Below are 18,903 nucleotides of genomic sequence, written 5' to 3' on the forward strand. Positions count from 1 at the left end.
TTATTTATTTATATATTTATTTTGGCTTTGTCATTATATAGTGTAGATTGATGTCGAAAAAATAACATAAAACACTACAGGTAGCATAAGGTTGCAACATGAAAAAAATAAAAATAAATGAGGGGCTTGAATATTTTTCCAAATTGGCAGCAATGGCTATATAATCTATTTAGGCTTACGATGCTTTAAGTTAAATTGTGTTACTTTAGCTCATTTTAATTAATTAAACTTTATTTTGAGTGTATGTTTGTTGAATGATGTCAATTGTGATTTTCACTTTGATGCAACATGAGTATAATAACCCCAAATCACAATTTCTCATCGAAGGAAAATCTGCCGATTACAAGGAGCAGGCAAACACAAACCTTTTCTCCTTCTTTGTTATTCAGAGCAGATTTCCTGTAGCGGACTCGAGTCATGACTATACTGCCCTCTATAGGTCTGGTGCAGTCATAGTGCGCGTGTGTCGAATGTGTCCATCCTGAGCTTTATTGGAAATTGTATATTGGGTCAATGTAACTCAGTTAAGTTAAAACAGAATTCCCTTGTTTTATGTTAAATAAACCTGATTGAATTAGGTTACAACAACAAAATTAGAAATTATAGGTTGAATCAGTTAGAAATACCTCCTTAAAGCAACATCTGCACTTTAACTTTTTTATAGTGCAGGTTTATGTGAAAAAAATACATGTTTTCTAATGTAAAAATAAATAACTTGCTCATCATAAATTATATCCTCGGATGTTTTGAAGTCCCTCAAAATGAAACCGAAACCACAGTTTCGTTCTTTTTCTGAGGTAGATTCTTCCAGGATTATTTCTCACCGCATCCCAAATTTCTGAGTTACTGGAGACATGTGAATCTAATGTTGCTGAAACCCTGTTACTACCAACTGACATATTTGCACAGGTTCACTGCTTATGTATTTTTTTGTATGTGTGAAAGAGAACCAAAAAAAAAAAAAAAGTAGTTATCTCTGAAATTGTTATTGATTTAAATAGATTTTTTTTGGGAGAATGATTTCCCTTGAAGTATATCGGGGCCTTTACATTCATGTTCTTTGCAGACCCTTTCTCAAAAACATGATATTATTTTTAACATAATATTGTTTTTGTAATGATTTGTTTCTTATTTCTCCACCCTATTTAGGTTGGCACACTGTAAGCTCACCTATCAGTGCTGTGAAATTGTGTCTTCAGTTCTACAGTCATCAAACTCCTCCCTGAGAGAGCTGGACCTGAGTAACAATGACCTGCAGGATTCAGGAGTGAAGCTGCTCTGTGCTGGACTGAATAGTCTAAACTGTCAACTCAACATACTGAGGTACTTGAGGGTCTGTGAAAAATAACCACACAAGGACATATCGTGGCAAACTTATTCTGAAAAGCTTTCTTTCACATCAATCTATACTCCAAATGCCATAATGCATATGTAATTAAATGCCTTTCTGTGTGGAGTTTGCATTTTCTCTCTGTGTTGGTGTGGGTTTCCTCCTTGCACTTCGGTTTTCCCCACAATCCAATAAGTGAATTGGAGACAGTAAATTGTCCATAGGTGTGAATATATGTGTCTGTGTGTGAGCCCTGTGGTGGACTGGCCATCTGTCCAGGGTGTCCCTTGTCTGTGGCCTGAGACGGTCCCCCCCAAAAAACAATTTAAATCAATAATTAAATAACTTGTTTTAAATCAAATCGCTCGGGTGCCAGACAGGAGTAGGCCAGTTAAAATAAACCCAGGATAGCACAAGTAAACCACCTGTTACATACAACAACAAAACATATAATGTTCACAAATTCTGACTTTTTCTTTCTTTCAACATAACATTGGACACAAATAAAAGTAAACTTTTTACAGTTTCAAATGATGTATTGCTGTATAACCGTATTACCATAAATGGCATACATTTGTCTTTTAATTCGTTTGCTGCTATGTGAAAAAATCCACCAAAAGGCGCCGGTATGTCTGTCGACCCTAGAGGGTTAATTCTTGTAGATTTTATGGGTAAAAATAGTTTTTTATTTTGAAATTATAACTTATAATTAGATCCTTAAGATAATTTGTGGCTGAGTTTTGCACATTTTACAACTCTGTTATTTCATTAAAATCAATCAGAGGCCACCAGTAGATGAAGCACACTAACATGGACACTTACTGTTGTTGTAGATTATCTCAGTGTTTGGTGACAGAGGAAGGTTGTGCTGCTCTGGCATCAGCTCTGAGTTCAAACCCTTCACACCTGAGAGAGCTGGATCTGAGCTACAATCACCCAGGAGAATCAGGACTGAAGCTGCTCTCTGATACTCTCAACCATCTGGACAAACTCAAGTATGTTAAGTAATATAACAATAATCCTGTCTAGTCTGATTGGTTTTATTTTTTTAAAGGGTTAGTTTACCAAAAAATGAAAATTCTGTCATTATTTACTCACCCTCATATCGTTCCAAACCTGTAAGACTTTCATTCATTTTCAGAACAGAAATTAAGACATTTTTAATAAAATCTGAGATATTTCTGTCCCTCCATTGACAGTGTTACCACTTCAACGCTTCAAGAAGTTCATAAAGAGATTGTGAAACTGATCTATTTGAATTTAGTTTAATCAATTTTCTGAAGAGACATGAAGTAACATCAGTTTTATATGATGAACATATTTAATTGACTCAATCACTCAATCACTATTCCCTACATTAGTTCACTACTATTGTCCACTTGACAGAGTGAATAAAAAGAAGTGAGTGAATTAAGACACTGATGAACACCTGATAAGGCATAAAAAAAATATTGTTTTGGTTCCGGTTTCCGACCGACCCTGTCAATTTTTGTGCAACCCAAATTTATTTTATGAGCTTGGGGAAGAAATAATACAAAATAAATAAATACACACAAAATTTTTTTTTTTAAATAAACATGCTTTTATACTTTTTTTGCAATTTTTGCAATCCTATTACAGTATTTTTCACAAAGTAATTGTTTAGAAATATATGAATATGTGAATAAAAAGAAAGTAAACACTGTAACATTGCACTCAGTAATCTGGTAATTTCGTGCTGGTAATCATATTTTTTCAAATAAAGACAAGGTAACGCTAATTTAACATAGGCTACAGCACAGTGAAAACGATATGAATATGACACAGTTGGCAAATGGATATATCACAGATATGAATATGACACAGTTGGCAACTGGTTATATATCAGCATATTTTAAAATGAAGGATTTCAAGTTTTTCGACCGCGTCTCCTGTGCATAGATACAGTATATACACTGTCTCCTGTGAAGCTAATCTTCTGTTCGCATTCACTCACTTCGCACGGACCGACCGTCACTCGCAGACAGTAATGCACACTTCACAAGATATCACAACTGGATTCGATTAAATCTGCAAGGTTTGTGAAATTAAATGTTTATTAGATATTCAGAGATTTGTTTAAATGACGTAGATGCGCATTTGCTGAATGTTGACGGCAAATGAGAAAGTAGTTTAGCCTGATTGTTTGCGTTTTCTGTTTCAAATAATATAAAAGCAAACGCTTTACTTTACTTACTTCGCATAAGTTACCATTTACTTTCTTTGTTTGCCAGTTCTGTCTAACAAAGTATTAGATATGACTGACAGAGATCGTAAATTAATGAAGACGGAGAATGTGAGTGGGCGCTGTTTGATCTGACATCATCTGAGGAGCTGCCGTTGCCATTCTCTTCTGGCTGGTGTTCTCAGCGCCGCCCGTCAAATTAAAAGTCCGGAGATATTTTAAAAAATGCCAAATATCGGCCTTGGCGATATATCGGTCGACCACTACTGTATATAAGAAAATGCACATACTGATGAGTATGAGGTACTGTATAAGGTATTAGGTAAGGCTATTAAATAGCAGTTCCAAAATAGTTTGTGCTAAGTTGGTATGTGAGACCACAGTCATTTAGAAATACATTACAAAAACACAGTGAAAATAAAGTGGCATTTTGAGGGTTAAGGTCTATTACCATGGTAAATTTGTGCGTGTAATTGAAGAGTGCGCGCAACGAGCACAGTATGACTGACATAGGGCTGTAGTACTCGAGTCCGGTCTTGGACTCGAGACTCGCTGGCATTCGGACTCGGACTTGTCTCGGTCTCGGCCACTGGTCTTGCCAAATATGGCTTTTGGTCTCGACCGAGTCCAGGTGTCTTTTATTATGTTCCCAGTAAGCACACATACGTCGCCGCTATATTAAAACAAAATATTATTGGAGGGAAAGTGAAACACTGGCCACCATAAGCGATGGGCATTTCGGCTCTTTTTCGTGAGCCGGTTCGTTTGATTCAGCTCACTGAAAAGAGCCGGCTCTTTTGACTCACAAACGGCTCTTTAAAAAATAAATGTTTAAATAAACAAACTCGCTAGTGCAACGTGAATATTAACATTTTTAATTGTCCATAACAACCCGAAAACGAGCCTGGCTTGCCTTGCACATCTAATTAATGGGCAAAGTTTTCCGACTTTTTTTCTTACCTTTTTCTTTTTTTTTTCTTTTTTTGATGTGGATGTTATTGAGCTTGTAAAAGTTTAGCTGTTGCGTACTTCTGAACATCTCGCTGAATGACATCTGAACATTGCCCGATGTAATTTTTGAGTCATATCACTCGATAATCTGCCTCTCTTTTAAATGTCTATTCCATGAGTGGTAGGTAGGCTCCAATGACTGGCTGTTTTAAAATATAGCTAATATCGAAACAAAATAACCCAGGCAGTTTCATCTACGAGACGTTTAGGCCTCCTCCAATATAGCCTACTGACAGCTGGGCTCATATAGCCTCCAGGTTTGCTTAGTGGCAAACTTTTTTAATTTGATTGGTTCAACCGCCACCCGCCCGAATTTAATTAAAATATTATTTTTCGTCACGTCATCTGCCCGATCCGCGGTTTATCCGCATCTCTAGTGTGTGTGTGTGTGTGTGTGTGTGCGTGTGTGAGTTGACTCGGCCCTCCCTCATGCATCGCGTGTATGATTGAACAGAATGTGAGGCTGATCAGACAGTCGTTTCGAATGTGTGTGCTCCTTTAGGCCTATATAATTAGTATTTTTTGTTGTTCTTTGAATTAGTCAATTATTTTAAATAAAATTAAAATCATTCATTATTTCATTATTACATAATGATTGAATTTCTATAGGCTATATTTTTTAGCAGACTTTTTTTTCCTGTCCTGGACTCGGTCTTGACTCGGACTCGAACCTTTTTGGACTCGGTCTCGACTAGTTCTGGTCTTGGACTTGTCTTGGACTCGACAAAGGTGGTCTTGACTACAGCCCTAGACTAACAGGACTGGAAAGTTCTTCTTTTTTTTTTAAGGTGAGGGAATTTTTATTTTATAACGAGTTATAAAAATAACGTTAGAATAATGACACTGACATAAAACTTGACAACATCTCATTTGACCGTAGATACTGAATGAGGAAAAAGCGTTTTTCTCAGGCACTGATAGAAGAGTCAACCACTTTCACGCACGTCTTTCAAAATAAAAGTCTAGCGTCAGAAAAAAACAGAATTACGTTTGTTGTTTCTTTGACTGCCCACTCCGCGACCCACACAAAACTTTTTTGCGACCCACCAGTTAAGAAACACTGCTTAATTAATGTTTTTTGATGACTTAAGGTTAACTAAAGAGCATGAGACGTCTTTCTGCTGGCCAGTATTTGGCATAGCCTATTTCATTCTGTAACAAACAGATTTGTATTATGCTATTGTTTTTGATAGTGTTATACATTTCTTTCAGATATGCACGATGATCATTGCGTTTGTCTTACCGATTGTGGTATCTTCCTGTCAGCACTTAAGTTACAGTTAGTCTATAAGCTTTGTTTTATTAATGTACAATGTTGCCAGATATTGCTACGAAAAACAAGCAATTACAAAAAGAAAGAAAAAATATCCGAAATAAGTTCAAAGCTTGTGTTTTGTAAATAAGATTAATATATCACTAACACTAACGTGCAACTTTCCACTTTATAAACATTCCAAAGTGTCACAATAAATTGGAAAAACTGCACAATAAATTGGAAAATCGGAGGCTGCACCCACGCTCTCACTCAACGCGCTCTTAAGCCCCGTTCACTGCGCTAGCTTCTCGCAGCAACATGAATTGCAAACACTCATATGATATGAGGTGGTTTAAACGGCTAAATAATCATTCAGAGCTTGACATTTTATTTTTGAATATAAAAAAAGAGTTTTATTTTACTTAAAGAAGAGTTGCTGTGTCGTTTTCTGTACCGCCAATAAACAAACAAATTATGAATTGAAGTTGATACAGTAGTGGGTGTTCAACTCGTATTAGGCAGTGGGCCAGATATGTCTACATCCCTTACGAAAAAGAACTATAGTAATCCTATATGATTTCTATAGTTGTGTAATACTTCTGTGATGTTCTGTAATACCTCTATAGTACTTCTATAGTATGTCCCAAAATACTATAGTATTCCTTTAGGATTACTATAATATTTTGTCCCAAAATACTACAAGATTCCTATAGTTGTTTTTCATAAGGGATGTCTCATTCACATTAGCGTTATCAGCTGAAGGCTCGCTTGATAGGCCAATTGCTACGTAATGACGCGAGCCGTGAACCTATGGAGTAGTTCGAGGTCTGAGTTAGGGATAACTGTCAGCACAGTCCCTTGGCAACTTCGTACTACTGATCACCCTTTTACTAAAGGATTAATAGTTTGGAGTGAAGCATACGTACAATTGGTAAGTGACAAGGTTTTATGGAGTTATAGTATGCAACATATATGAAAGTTGATTGAGTTAAAGGCTAATGTTACCGCTATCGCGATGTCTTACCTGGAGATTCAACCAGATAACAAAATATGTCTGGAAACGACACCTCCGGCCATTTGGTTGGGTCATCGACCCAGTTTTTAATTAAATAAGGGCAAATTATAACCTATTGCAGTTCATTTTGCAATGTACCGTTGCCGGTCGGCAGGCGTCAATGACTCGCAATACGACATTTTTGTCATTCAAATACACATGATGTTCGCAGTGTTTTCCCCCTCGCCGACTCCACCCTCGCCACGCCAGACCACGCCCCCAACTATGACTAGATGTCGACTGTATGTATGGCCATGAGTGGGCAACTGGATATAGAACAGCATATATTTTAAAATCAAGGATTTAAAGTTTTTCGATCGCATCTCCTGGAAAGCTGATCTTCTGTTCGCATTCACTCAATTCGCACGGAGCGACCGTCACTCGAAGTAACACGTTTATGCAGGCTACAAATGCATTCAGAGATTTGTTTAAATGATGTAGATGCGCATTTGCTGAATGTTGATGGTAAATGATAAAGAATTTTAGCCTGATTGTTTTCCTTTTCTGTTACAAATAATATAAAAGCAACGCTTTACTTTTTCGCATAGCATTTACTTTCTTTGTTTACCAGTTCTGTCTAACAAAGTATTAGATATGACTGACAGAGATCGTAAACTAATGAAGACGGAGAGTGTGAGTGAGCGCTGTGTGATCAGGCGCTGGTGTTGTCAGCGCCGCCCGTCAAAATAAAAGTCCCGCTTCCAACACATCCGCCAATCAGAAAAACTTAGCGGCCGATGCTGATATTTAAAAATATTGCCGACCACTAATACTGAATACCAGTCCTGTCTAAAGTTAATGTAAATCTAAAGTTAAGGTGGGGCAAAAAATAGGATATAGTCAAATGATCGGATCTGTGCTATGGAAGTTTTTTCCTAACAAAATTCATAGGAAAATTCAAATGCTTAAAAATATCTAATAATAAATCAAAGTCTCAAAACAGCTTCTCAAATGTTAAATCAAATGCTCAAATTATTAAATAATAAATCAAACTCTCAATATGGCTGCTTAAATAATAAATCAAATGTAATTTTATTTCCTCATTCAGGAAAGCATGAACTATCAAAAATCAAATTAAAATTCATTTGATTTTCAAATTTGATTTTTAATTTTCATTATCAACCTAGTAGGCTATAAACCTGTCATAATAAAATATATATAATTCAGTGCTCAAATCATAAATCAAATACTCAAACGGACATCGCAAATGATTAATCAAATGCTTTTTATTTTTTATATAACATATTCCAAATAAAGCCCAGGGTCACAGATGTGGGATTTTTTTAGAAATGTGGGTAAAAAAACTACTCTCGTATGTTTAAGTAGCCACAAAACAAATGTGTTTTAACGCGAACATGAAACAGCAAACCTCAACTTTTTGGGCTGTTTTATTTAGGTGTTAAAAACGTATCCTGCACGTTGGAATAATACGTTTTAAAAATATGACCAGGCCAAATACCAAGTGACGTTTATTATGTTTTATATTAGTTCTTGACAATTTTACAATGCGATAACACTGTAGAAGTTCTGAATGGCCGGTAACTTAAACATTTTGTAGCCAAAATTGTCTGACATTAGAGACAAGACATTATGAAACTGTTCCCAGTGTTCAAACCGCTGCACCACATGGCAGTCAGATAAGACACTATGCAAATATGAAAGATTTGTCTAGTTTTTACCATTACACATTTTTGAGTTGTAATCTTCTGGGCAAGACTAAATACAATGACTGACAATACAATTACAAAACAGGCTTTAAAAGCTGTATTTAGAAATGAACAAATGGAACAACACACAGTTTTGTTACAGCATAAAAAAAATAAAGAAATAACTAGGCAATAGTTTTAAAGCAGGACCATTAAGGGGCTGTTTACACCTGGCCACTTCATGCGTTTTCTCAGATCGGAGAGCTATCTGATTTATCAAAACGATTCCATTTACACCTGGTCACATAAATGTGTTTTTTGCGAAACGGACTTAAATCCGATCAATTCCTGCGCTATATGCAGATTTAATGGAGTGCACGTCACCGAAAGCAACAGATATGAGATGCATTTTATTGATCATCAGCTAAAATTTCAAAATCAAAGACCGCAATAAGAGAGAGCAGCAACATCCCTGGTAAGATCATTTCAGTTCTTTACTTTTAATGATGATTGTGTGTGAAGCGGCTGAGTCTGTGACCTTCACTTTGATTTGCGATAGTTTGCACGTTGGCTTAATGAATAGATGCTCAGCTTCTCATCTGCGGCGATGCGTGTTCTGGGGCGCTGTAAAGGGGGGGGGTAAACGATGACGATTCTCGGGGCCCATGACTAAGAGGGGGCCCAGAGAAGCCCCCAATAAAATTGTGGTGCTAAAGAAAATATTTGATAGTAAAAATTATTAACTTTAAATTATTCTATTTGCTGTTTCCTGGTGTCAAAAAAATGAATTTGTTTAGGAAACACAAACGTCCGTGGGCCCCTCTCCCCCTCTCGATTATCATAAAATGGTTCAATCCGCCCAAATTGTATCCAGGCAACACAAACAGCTTGACTTCACTTATAGCGCCGGTGTGATGAAGTATCATAAAAACCGAACGGTTCGTTGGACTATTTTTCCTGCCGACCAAAATTTCATTATTTCAAATGTAGGCGCGTTGCGCGTGGCAAGCGCGCTCATAATGTAAGAGACGCCGGCGCGACCACAACATTGTATGTCCAACATCAAATGTGCAAACGTAATGTAAGCGGAACGAAACTGGGCTACTCGTTATTGTGTGGTTGATGGACCGCTCATCAGTTTGGACCAGTGCAGCGCGAGAGATCTTGATCAAGCGACACTGTTACACAGCGGTAATAAGAGATCCAGTAAATAAATCATTTGAATTCGCCACATAAGTAATAACATCGCTGTGAGATCTAGTGAGAAACATTCACATTTATCCGTTATTAACGGATCAAACAGCGCTGACGTGGAAACCAGGAAGAAACATTGTGGTATGAATGAACTATCCAGAGTCCACAGATCAGCAACATTCACCATGGATTTACTGTAGTAACACTAACTGCAACCATGGAAGTTTGTTCCAATATTAGGTTACATTTCATTTTTTCCAAGGGGCTGTTTTGTTTATGCTCCTAAGAAGAGTCTATTATAGCTCCATCATTGGTCAAAGTGTGTTAGTTTTAATAAATAAAATAATAATAATAATAATATTAAAATTCTCTGGCATTTATTTCTTTTTGCTGTATCGAAAACGTACCAAACCGTGACACAAGTGTATCGTATTGAACCGAACCGTGAATTTTGTGAACCGTTACACCCCTAATATCTATATCTCTCTTACCTATCGGTCTACCCCTCTGAAGCAATGGCTGAAGCAATTTGAATGCTGAGAAACTTTACTAAGACGATTTGAAAATTAGTTTATCTGTTTATTGTTATGAATGTTTGATATTTACCAAAAACATCACTTTGCAGTGTGTTGTTGAATGAATTTTTGTATAATAAATGTATTTTTAATTAAAACATTTGTTAGAAATAGTCATTATTGGGATTTGATCTGGTGTTTTACGACTGCATAATGGGTGCGATGTAGGTCTTAATTTTCATTAAAGTGGTCTAAAAAAGGTCTTAAAAAAGTCTTAAATTTGGGGTGATCAAACCTGCGGAAACCCTGGAAAGAGGCAAAGGGTCGACAGTATGTTACCCAATATTTCACAAGAAAAGGTGGGTTTGTAAGTAGGCCTAAATTGTTAGTGGACCGCCCGTGACAATGATCGTAGCCTACGGCACTTTTCTGTGCGTACGCACGCTTTGTACATGAGGCCCCAGGTCTCCACGGTAGCATTTTTCGACAAGTTAGCACGTTTCGATAGAGCAGGGTGCAGCGGGTGCACGGCTTTGCCTCACATACATACAAATATAAATATATGTGAATACACTATATGACACATGTACAGCTATGCACAGTATATACATTATACAGTACTGAAGTAGTGCAGTATTAAAGAGGACAAATTACGGGTGTGGAAATTGTCTGATTGACTTAAATATATGAGAATGATAGTCAAAATACCATAAACCATGATTTTATGTAAATTAATATGAAAAAAGTCTCAGCTGTGTTGGGGGCCCTGTCAAGATTCTTTTCATGGGGCCCAAAATCCTTAGCATCGCCCCTGTGCGTGTTCCAGTAGCGTCGTCATATCTGGCTATTACATTACATATAGCCTATAACACACTCTCACACGTTTATTTTTTTAGCATTTTTAGAAGTACAATTTACATATGTGGTTTCAGCCAAAATTGTTGCTGCATACCCCTCTGACACTGGGTAGTTGCGCCCCTGCGCAGAAGAGTGAGAAAAACAAAACAAAGTATGACATCGTGATTCACACAAGGAAAACCACAAAGATAACACCAGAGGTCAGGCCCGGGGTGGGGAATCGGGAGAATTCCCGGTGGGCCGCTTCACTTTTGGGCCGGTCGAGGATTTTTATTTTTTATTTTTTTCACATTTGTCAGGTTAGTTACATTAGGCTACACACGTTCCGCATTCTGACACCGCAGCGCGCAGCCTCTGCATGGGTTGTACCATGAGAGGGAGTTCTCCCCTCCCTTCCCATAGTTGAGTTGGTTGGGTTCATAGCCCGTCTTTTCCAAAAAGTTTTCTCAGGTAGGCTACTGCGACACCGCCGGCGCCTACCGATAGCTGGGCCGGTGTGGTGAATAATCCGGTCATTTTGGTGTGATGAGTCCGGGCGTAGGACCCAAGCAATCCGATTGGTTCAAAGCACGTTTTATGGGTAATCGCTTTAATGCCTGGTTACAAATCATAAAAAATCATTTTATTAGAAGACGTTTACTACGTTATAACGAGTGAGTCATTAATGTATTTAATGTATTTTAAATTATACGTTTCATATACTAGTATTTAACCGAAGCTATAGATTGTGAAATTAAACATTTCTTGTTGTTAGTGTGTTTTTTAGTTAGCTTAGATCATCGGATAACGTTAGCTGTATGTTATCCGATGATCTAAGGCTGCTAACTAAAAAACACACTAACAACGGATGGGAGGAAGAGGCCAGGAGGGGCTGAAAAAGCCAGGTTGAAAAAAAGAAAGGCATTGGAGGAGGAGGATGCCAAATGTGCCAAGCTTACATATTTACTTATAGACAAACACAAGTGGCAACAGGTAAAGAGAGATAGGTCTAGTAATGATTAGCATTTGCAGTCATTTGCTAGTCACAAGCAAAATATAAAATTGTATTAAAATATTAGCCTTTTTGTATTACTTTGCAAATATTATGCAATTTAATATTGATAACAAAACTCAAGCTTGATCTATAGGTGTATGCAGTAAAATGACCTCTTGATTATTTTTTTGTAGCTTCTGAGCAGCAGATAAGCCAGTCCCGCTGAAAATGAGGGACAGGTAGAGAGGTTACCAGAGTAAACAATATGAATTAAAGTTATTTAATCCTCAGGTTGTGTTCAAAACCCTATAACACCTTTTGTGTTCCCGGTCAAAAATGACTGGCCTACAAAAAATAGCTTATAAATCAATTGTTATGCTAGATAAATCACCCAATATTGGATTCAATCTTCAACAAATTTGTAAATATTACATAAAATATGAAAAAAATTGGCACTGTTGATCACACGAGTCTACTTTAATTTTTAACAAGGAAATTTGTTTTGGAAAACTTTTATTTTGAACAAAATGGCATAGTTACACTTGTGGTGTTCCTGGTCAAAAATGACCAGCCTACAAAAAATAGCTTATAAATCTCTCATTATACTATATTATCACCCAATATTGGATTCAATCTTTTTGTCAACTTGTTTTCTTTCAATTAGGACTGGTTTTATATTTCTATTTGCATCTGATTAATCGTAGGCCTCATTTATCTGAGAGTAGCCTAGGTATCATGTTTTTTTATTAAAAAAGCATTATTTTTGAATACAAATAAAACTGTAAACATTAGTTCAATATGCCTCTTTGTGGAAGAGTGGGATACATTTCAAATGCTTTCTTTCTTACTTTCTGCTTTTGTTAATTTATCAACCTATCCTTGTGGAATAGTGGAATATTTTATGTTAACTTCTCAGCTTAAGTGAATTATTATTTAACCTTTACATTATTTGTTGAACCATGGTATTAATAAAAACTACACAATAGTAAGAGCTGAACTGTTGCTTCATTTATCCAATTTGGAAAAAGCGCTAATTTGGAATTCCACCATGGAAAAAGTGGGCCGGTCTTGGGCCTGAAACTCCCGGGCTGAAAAGTGGCCCCACTCCGGCCCTGACAGGGGTTGTTTGATCACACAGAGACTTAAAGCAGACCTTCCTCTTCTTAAAGACCTCTGAGCAACAGGGCTGAAATCTCCTATAATCCACAGAGATTCAGACTTGAATGAAGGCCTAATGCAATGTGGAATGAACACACACACACACACACACACACACACAGTCTTCACTCATGTTCCTATCCGCATATTGCTGTTTTTTGTTGTTGTTGTTGTTTACTAAAAATTAGTTTCTTATTCTAAAGTTAATAATTTTATACATTTGGATTATTGATTATAATAAATAATAAGTAAATAAAGTATTTTCTTTTAGTGGCAACTTATGTGGCATTATTGCAATAAGAAGACACTTCAAAAGACCTAAAAAAATAAATAATAATAATAATTCATAAAAGAGCTCTATAAAAAGAGCAGTTAGTCACATCCAGTATAATGAGTGGATCTCTATGGGGCCTCTGCTGGAAGTATATGGTAATTACACCTTCTGGCTAAAACTATATTATGCAAAAAAAAAAAAAAAAATTCTGACCAGATGGCAGAATTATGCATCTAATTGCTAGATCAATATCCAGAAACAACTCATATTTAATTTTGATCATTATTAATTACATTTTTTTTCTTCTTAAAAATGTAATATTTCATGTGCATGCTAATGGTGCAGCTGAGGAGTTTTGCAGTAAATAGGTGGGCTACAAAAGTACTTCAAATCTCCCAAAACACAGCATCAATGTACAGATGAGAAGTAAACAAAACAATTATATATTTCTATTATTAAAAAAAGTTGTTGTTTTTTGGGGTTTTTTTTTTTAACAATTACTCTACATTTTGTTTAGTGATGTAGACCCCAAAGACCAGCAATGTAAACAGTAAACGAGGGTCTTATGAGGGTTAAACGTTGTTGTTTTTGGGATTCATGCCTTAAAATAGCTAAAATGAGTTCTTAAACAAGAGCAGCACGACAACTGTTTCTCCACAGCGATGTGCATTCTGGTCCAACCCAGTCTAACAAGGAAACACTGGCAACATGCGAGAGATCTCTTGATATTCTTTGTGCTACAGTGCAGAGAACTGTGGAGAAGCTTTCCGTGTGTGTGTGTGTGTGTGTGTGTGTGTGTGTGTGTGTGTGCAACATTGTGCCTGAGTGTTGCATCATCATTTCTGTGATTTTCATGACAAGTTATCGGTTTTATGGTCTAGTGGGGCATTATGGATTGAACATCCGGTGCGTGACTTTAACAACATGCAGCCAGATATTAAATTTATTTATTTATTCATTCATGCAAACCTTGTTTGGGGTTGTCCTGACAAGCCGTTTTACATTTCCTTGATTGGAATAATAGCAGGGTAAACTAGTGGGATGGGAGGCCAGAGCAAATTAATTTACCATTTTATCTAATAGTGAAAGAACAAATCCACTATTGAATTTCCACAATTTTTTCGTACACGACAGCTGCGCACAGCTCGGACGCGGACTACTTGAGGTCCGCTCGGTGAACGCGTTCAACGCATGCGCTGTAGATCGGTCTGGCAGTATAATCGATAGGCTAATATTTTTTATATTTATAGTTTATATTTGCATTTATGTCAAAACCTAGACACTTTAAAACATGACATTTATGAATATGTATTCGTGTCAAAATGACATATAAACATCTTTTCCTATTCTATTTTGCCTGGAAACGCTTCCAAGCTTCCAACAGGCTTGCGTGAAAAAGAGGTTGGTTCTACTTCTAGCATGCACGCGTTTTCCGTTTTTTCAAATTCGGCGTCCATGTTATTTCCATCTCTTTCCTAATGAACGCGCGCCCTTGTGGTCAGAGCTATAGCGGACGTCTCCTGGATCGCCACAGTAAAGGTACAGTAGCCTACCTAGTCTACTCACTAATCAGTTTATTTTATTTACATTTAAAACAGCAAATATCAAGAATAAAACTATAAATGTGACATTTCAAAATATGACCAGAGTAAATAATAAATTATATTACTATGACATAGTATGAAAAGTTCATTTTAATCAGCAATTATAACAACTTAAATTAATAAATAAAATAAGTTGTATAGGTAAGAGTGACGGTTGAGACGGTTATGAGGTTTCATGCAATGAGCTCAAACTAACATGGCGGCATCGTGCATAACGTTATAGTTCAAACTAACGCGATTGTTGTAAAGGTGTTTAAACAAAACACATCCACTTGCACATATTTGACAATCGGAATATCAGATATGTCATGCTATAGCTAACACATTTGTGAATATTTTTTATAAAAAATGGAAAAGGAAATAAAAGCAGATCATCAGTCATTCAGCGCTTTGTGGCTGCGGTGTGTCACGTGATAAGCAATGACGCGTCACCATGGAAACAATAAAGTGATACGTTCTAAATAACGGTCGCCTTTGGAAAAATAATGAATAAGATTATTAATATTTTTGTCAATTTTGTTTGTTCTTTTTGCATACAGTTTGCAAAGTGACAAAATGAAGAGAGAGAGAGGGTGAGAGTGAGGGAGTGTGTGTGTGTGTGTGTGTGTGTGTGTGTGTGTGTGTGTGTGTGAGAGAGAGTGAGTGAGGGAGTGTGTGTGTGTGCGCGTGCGAGAGAGATCGAGGGAGTGTGTGTGTGAGAGTGAGAGGGAGAGTGAGGGAGGGAGTGTGTGTGTGTGAGAGAGAGAGAGTGAGTGAGGGAGTGTGTGTGTGAGAGTGAGGGATGGAGTGTGTGTGTGTGAGAGAGAGTGAGTGAGGGAGTGTGTGTGTGAGAGAGTGAGAGGGGTGTGTGTGTGTGTGTGTCAGAGAGAGAGAGAGAGTGAGGGAGGGAGGGAGTGTATGGCGCTCGCTTTGTGTCATTCGGCGACGAGACTGACAAGCACGACAGATAACACACGTGTATACGTGCGTGTACGTCTCCATTTGTTTTATATGGAGACGTACACGCAAATATCACGTCACGTAGACACGTCAATAACGTGTAGCTGTTGATTTTTACAGACGTGACGGCGGCGTCACATTAGAAGTTAACGTGTGGATTACGTCTGTACGTCTTAACGTCTGTACGTCTGCCCGTCTTAACGTCTGCCCGTCTGTACGTCTGCCCGCCTAATTTTCCTTATTTTCTCATACTTTTACTGTTATAGACATTCTAGATAATCTTATTTTGGCAGTTTACTTAGAACTACATTGGATTTATTTATTTCTATAATGCTGAATGTTAAGTACATGATACGATCTTATGAGAGACAAATAAAATGGGCTAGTAAAATTCAGAAAAAGTGGGTCATTTCATTATTTGTTTGTTTAAGATTTGTTAAAGCCCTGCAGCAGCCGGTCTGCATGCCTCAAGTTCATTCATAGATTCTGCATTTAGTTTTAATTAACCATTCAGAAACTTATTGGATTTTAAATTAATTATCAATCATTCAATTTAAAATCGTTTAACATAAATACTATTTAATAGAGCTACACTAAAAAAAATATAAAGCCTAGCACTCTATTAAATTGAGCCTAGTCATACTGCACATTTTTTACTACTATGTTAAGAGCCCTGATAAATAAACTGTAACAGGCTTAAACGGATGCATCTTGTTTTCACCTGCAGGAAAAACAAACAGTTAAAACAAAAATGACAGTAAATGACCACTAAAGTCAGTAGGTGGCAGCAGAGGGACACTTATCTGCTCATTAGCCATGTCCACTCCTTGATCTATTTGTAGGAAGTTTCAGTAAGTTTTGGGTCATTTATTCCTGTACATTAAGGGCTCAGTGCATTAACAATTTCTGAAAGGAGCAATGTTCGATATAGTATACATTTGCTTTTGTAAAATATTTTCAGTGCTTTAAATGTCTTACAGATTTGTATTGTATGGGGGTTCTGCATCTTTGGAAAAGTTATATTCCACTGACACAAGATAAATAATGAGTGAAATGTATGACTGAATGATTTTTTAAATTTATTTTTTTATGTTAAAACGAAGCGTTTGTAATGTCATTTGTAGCGTGTGTGTGTGTGTGTTTGTGTGTTACATTGTCTCTATAAAGTATATTTACTGTATTATGTAATGCAAGTGGAGTACGTATACAGTATTACAGTACACAAAACAATGTCTGATTACACACCTGTTCTGTCTACAAACGTTTGAATGATTGAAGACACTGTTGTTCTCCTAACATTCGGCTTTACCTTTTGACCCTCCGTCATTGTAAGGTCATGACTGATAACATTGTCTGCAATAGTGTCCTTATTTCATTAGAAACATGTCCACAATCTTGACCTCTTCCACTGTTTTGCCTCCGTACCCTTCCACCACACATCATTACTCCTCTTCTTCACGGCTGCTGACCCTGTTTGTTTCTGTGTTGTTCTTCCATTATCTAAATGTGTGGCATTGAGTTGTGCTCTGTCAATATATGCTTGTCAAATGAAGCTTCATGAGCTATTTCAGAGACCTAGTTGATTTAATGCTTTACATTCCCCTTAATTAGTGAAATGCAAAATTTATAGCCAAGACACTGTCTTTAAAACGTTAAAATGTAGCATGTCATGGGACAACCAACAACAGCATATACAGTACCAGTCAAAAGTTTGGAAACACTACTATTTTTAATGCTTTTGAAAGAAGTCTCTTATGCTCATCAAGCCTGCAGTTAAAAACAAACAAACAAACAAAAAAACAGTAATATTATGAAATATTATTACAATTTAAAATAATGGTTCTCTTTTTTAATATATTTTAAAATGTAATTTATTTTTGTGATGCAAAGCTGGATTTTCATCAGCAAGTACTCCAGTCTTTGGTGTCTTATGATCCTTCAGAAATCACTCTAATATGATGATTTGATACTCAGTTATTATCAATGATGGAAACAGTTGTGCTGTTTAATATATTTTTTTGGAATACTTTTTTCAGGATTCATTGATGAGTAAAACGTTAACAGCATTTATTCATAAAAACAGCATTTATTCAAAATAAAAACATTTCTAACAATATAAATCGTTACCATCACCTTTTATCAATTTAACGCATCCTTGTTGAATTAAAGTACTAATTTCTTTAAAAAAAAATAGTTATTGTTCCCAAACTTTTGAACGGTAGTGTATATTGTTACAAAAGATTTCTATTCTAAATAAATACAGTTCTTTTTAACTTTTTATTCATCAAATAATCCTGAAAAAAGTATCTCAAGTTATAAAAAAATATTAAGCAGCACAACTGTTTCCAACATTGATCATAAATCAGCATATTAGAATGATTTCTGAAGGATCATAAGACACCAAAGACTGGAGTACTTGCTGATGAAAATTCAGCTTTGCATCACACAAATAAATTACATTTTAAAGTATATTAAAGGTATAGCGGAGGATTTTCTTTTTCCGGGTGGGTAGTGTAAACTATTGGTCCACCTAAGTGTCAATCATTCTGGTGATATGTTTACGTAAGGCCGTCGTACGTGCTCGTCCCTGGCTCGTCCCTTAGTTTTCGCTTTCTGCGCATGCGCACTTTCAGGTGTTTATGTTTGGTGAGCTAGAGCTAAGCCATTCATTGAAGCTCGCCGTTTCACCGGGTCCTTTGAAAATGTCTGAGGGTCGCAAGAGAAAAAGTTTGTACGAACTGTATGAGAAGAAGAGAAAGGCCTCAGAAGAGAGAAACAAGATCAGAGTGTTTTTGGGAGATTGTTTCACACGATGGCGTGCGCTGATAACACATGTTGGGCTTCCCACTGATGCCTCAGTCGCGAAGTTTCTACTCGACAGGTAAAGTT

The 18,903-nt window shown here is 36.7% G+C and overlaps 1 protein-coding gene across 1 annotated transcript in view; it reads left to right on the forward strand.

The window, feature by feature from the left end:
* LOC308687856 (uncharacterized protein) overlaps positions 1-18,903 on the forward strand; it is a 59,891-nt gene that overhangs the window by 35,972 nt on the left and 5,016 nt on the right. Inside the window, exons 6-7 of the mRNA XM_081360684.1 lie at positions 1,150-1,323; positions 2,164-2,325. Coding sequence (XP_081216810.1) covers positions 1,150-1,323; positions 2,164-2,325 — 336 coding nt within the window. The remainder of the gene's footprint in view (positions 1-1,149; positions 1,324-2,163; positions 2,326-18,903) is intronic.

The sequence above is a fragment of the Scardinius erythrophthalmus genome, assembly GCF_964197995.2.
Source record: "Scardinius erythrophthalmus genome assembly, chromosome: 1".
In the NCBI taxonomy this organism is placed as follows: domain Eukaryota; kingdom Metazoa; phylum Chordata; class Actinopteri; order Cypriniformes; family Leuciscidae; genus Scardinius; species Scardinius erythrophthalmus.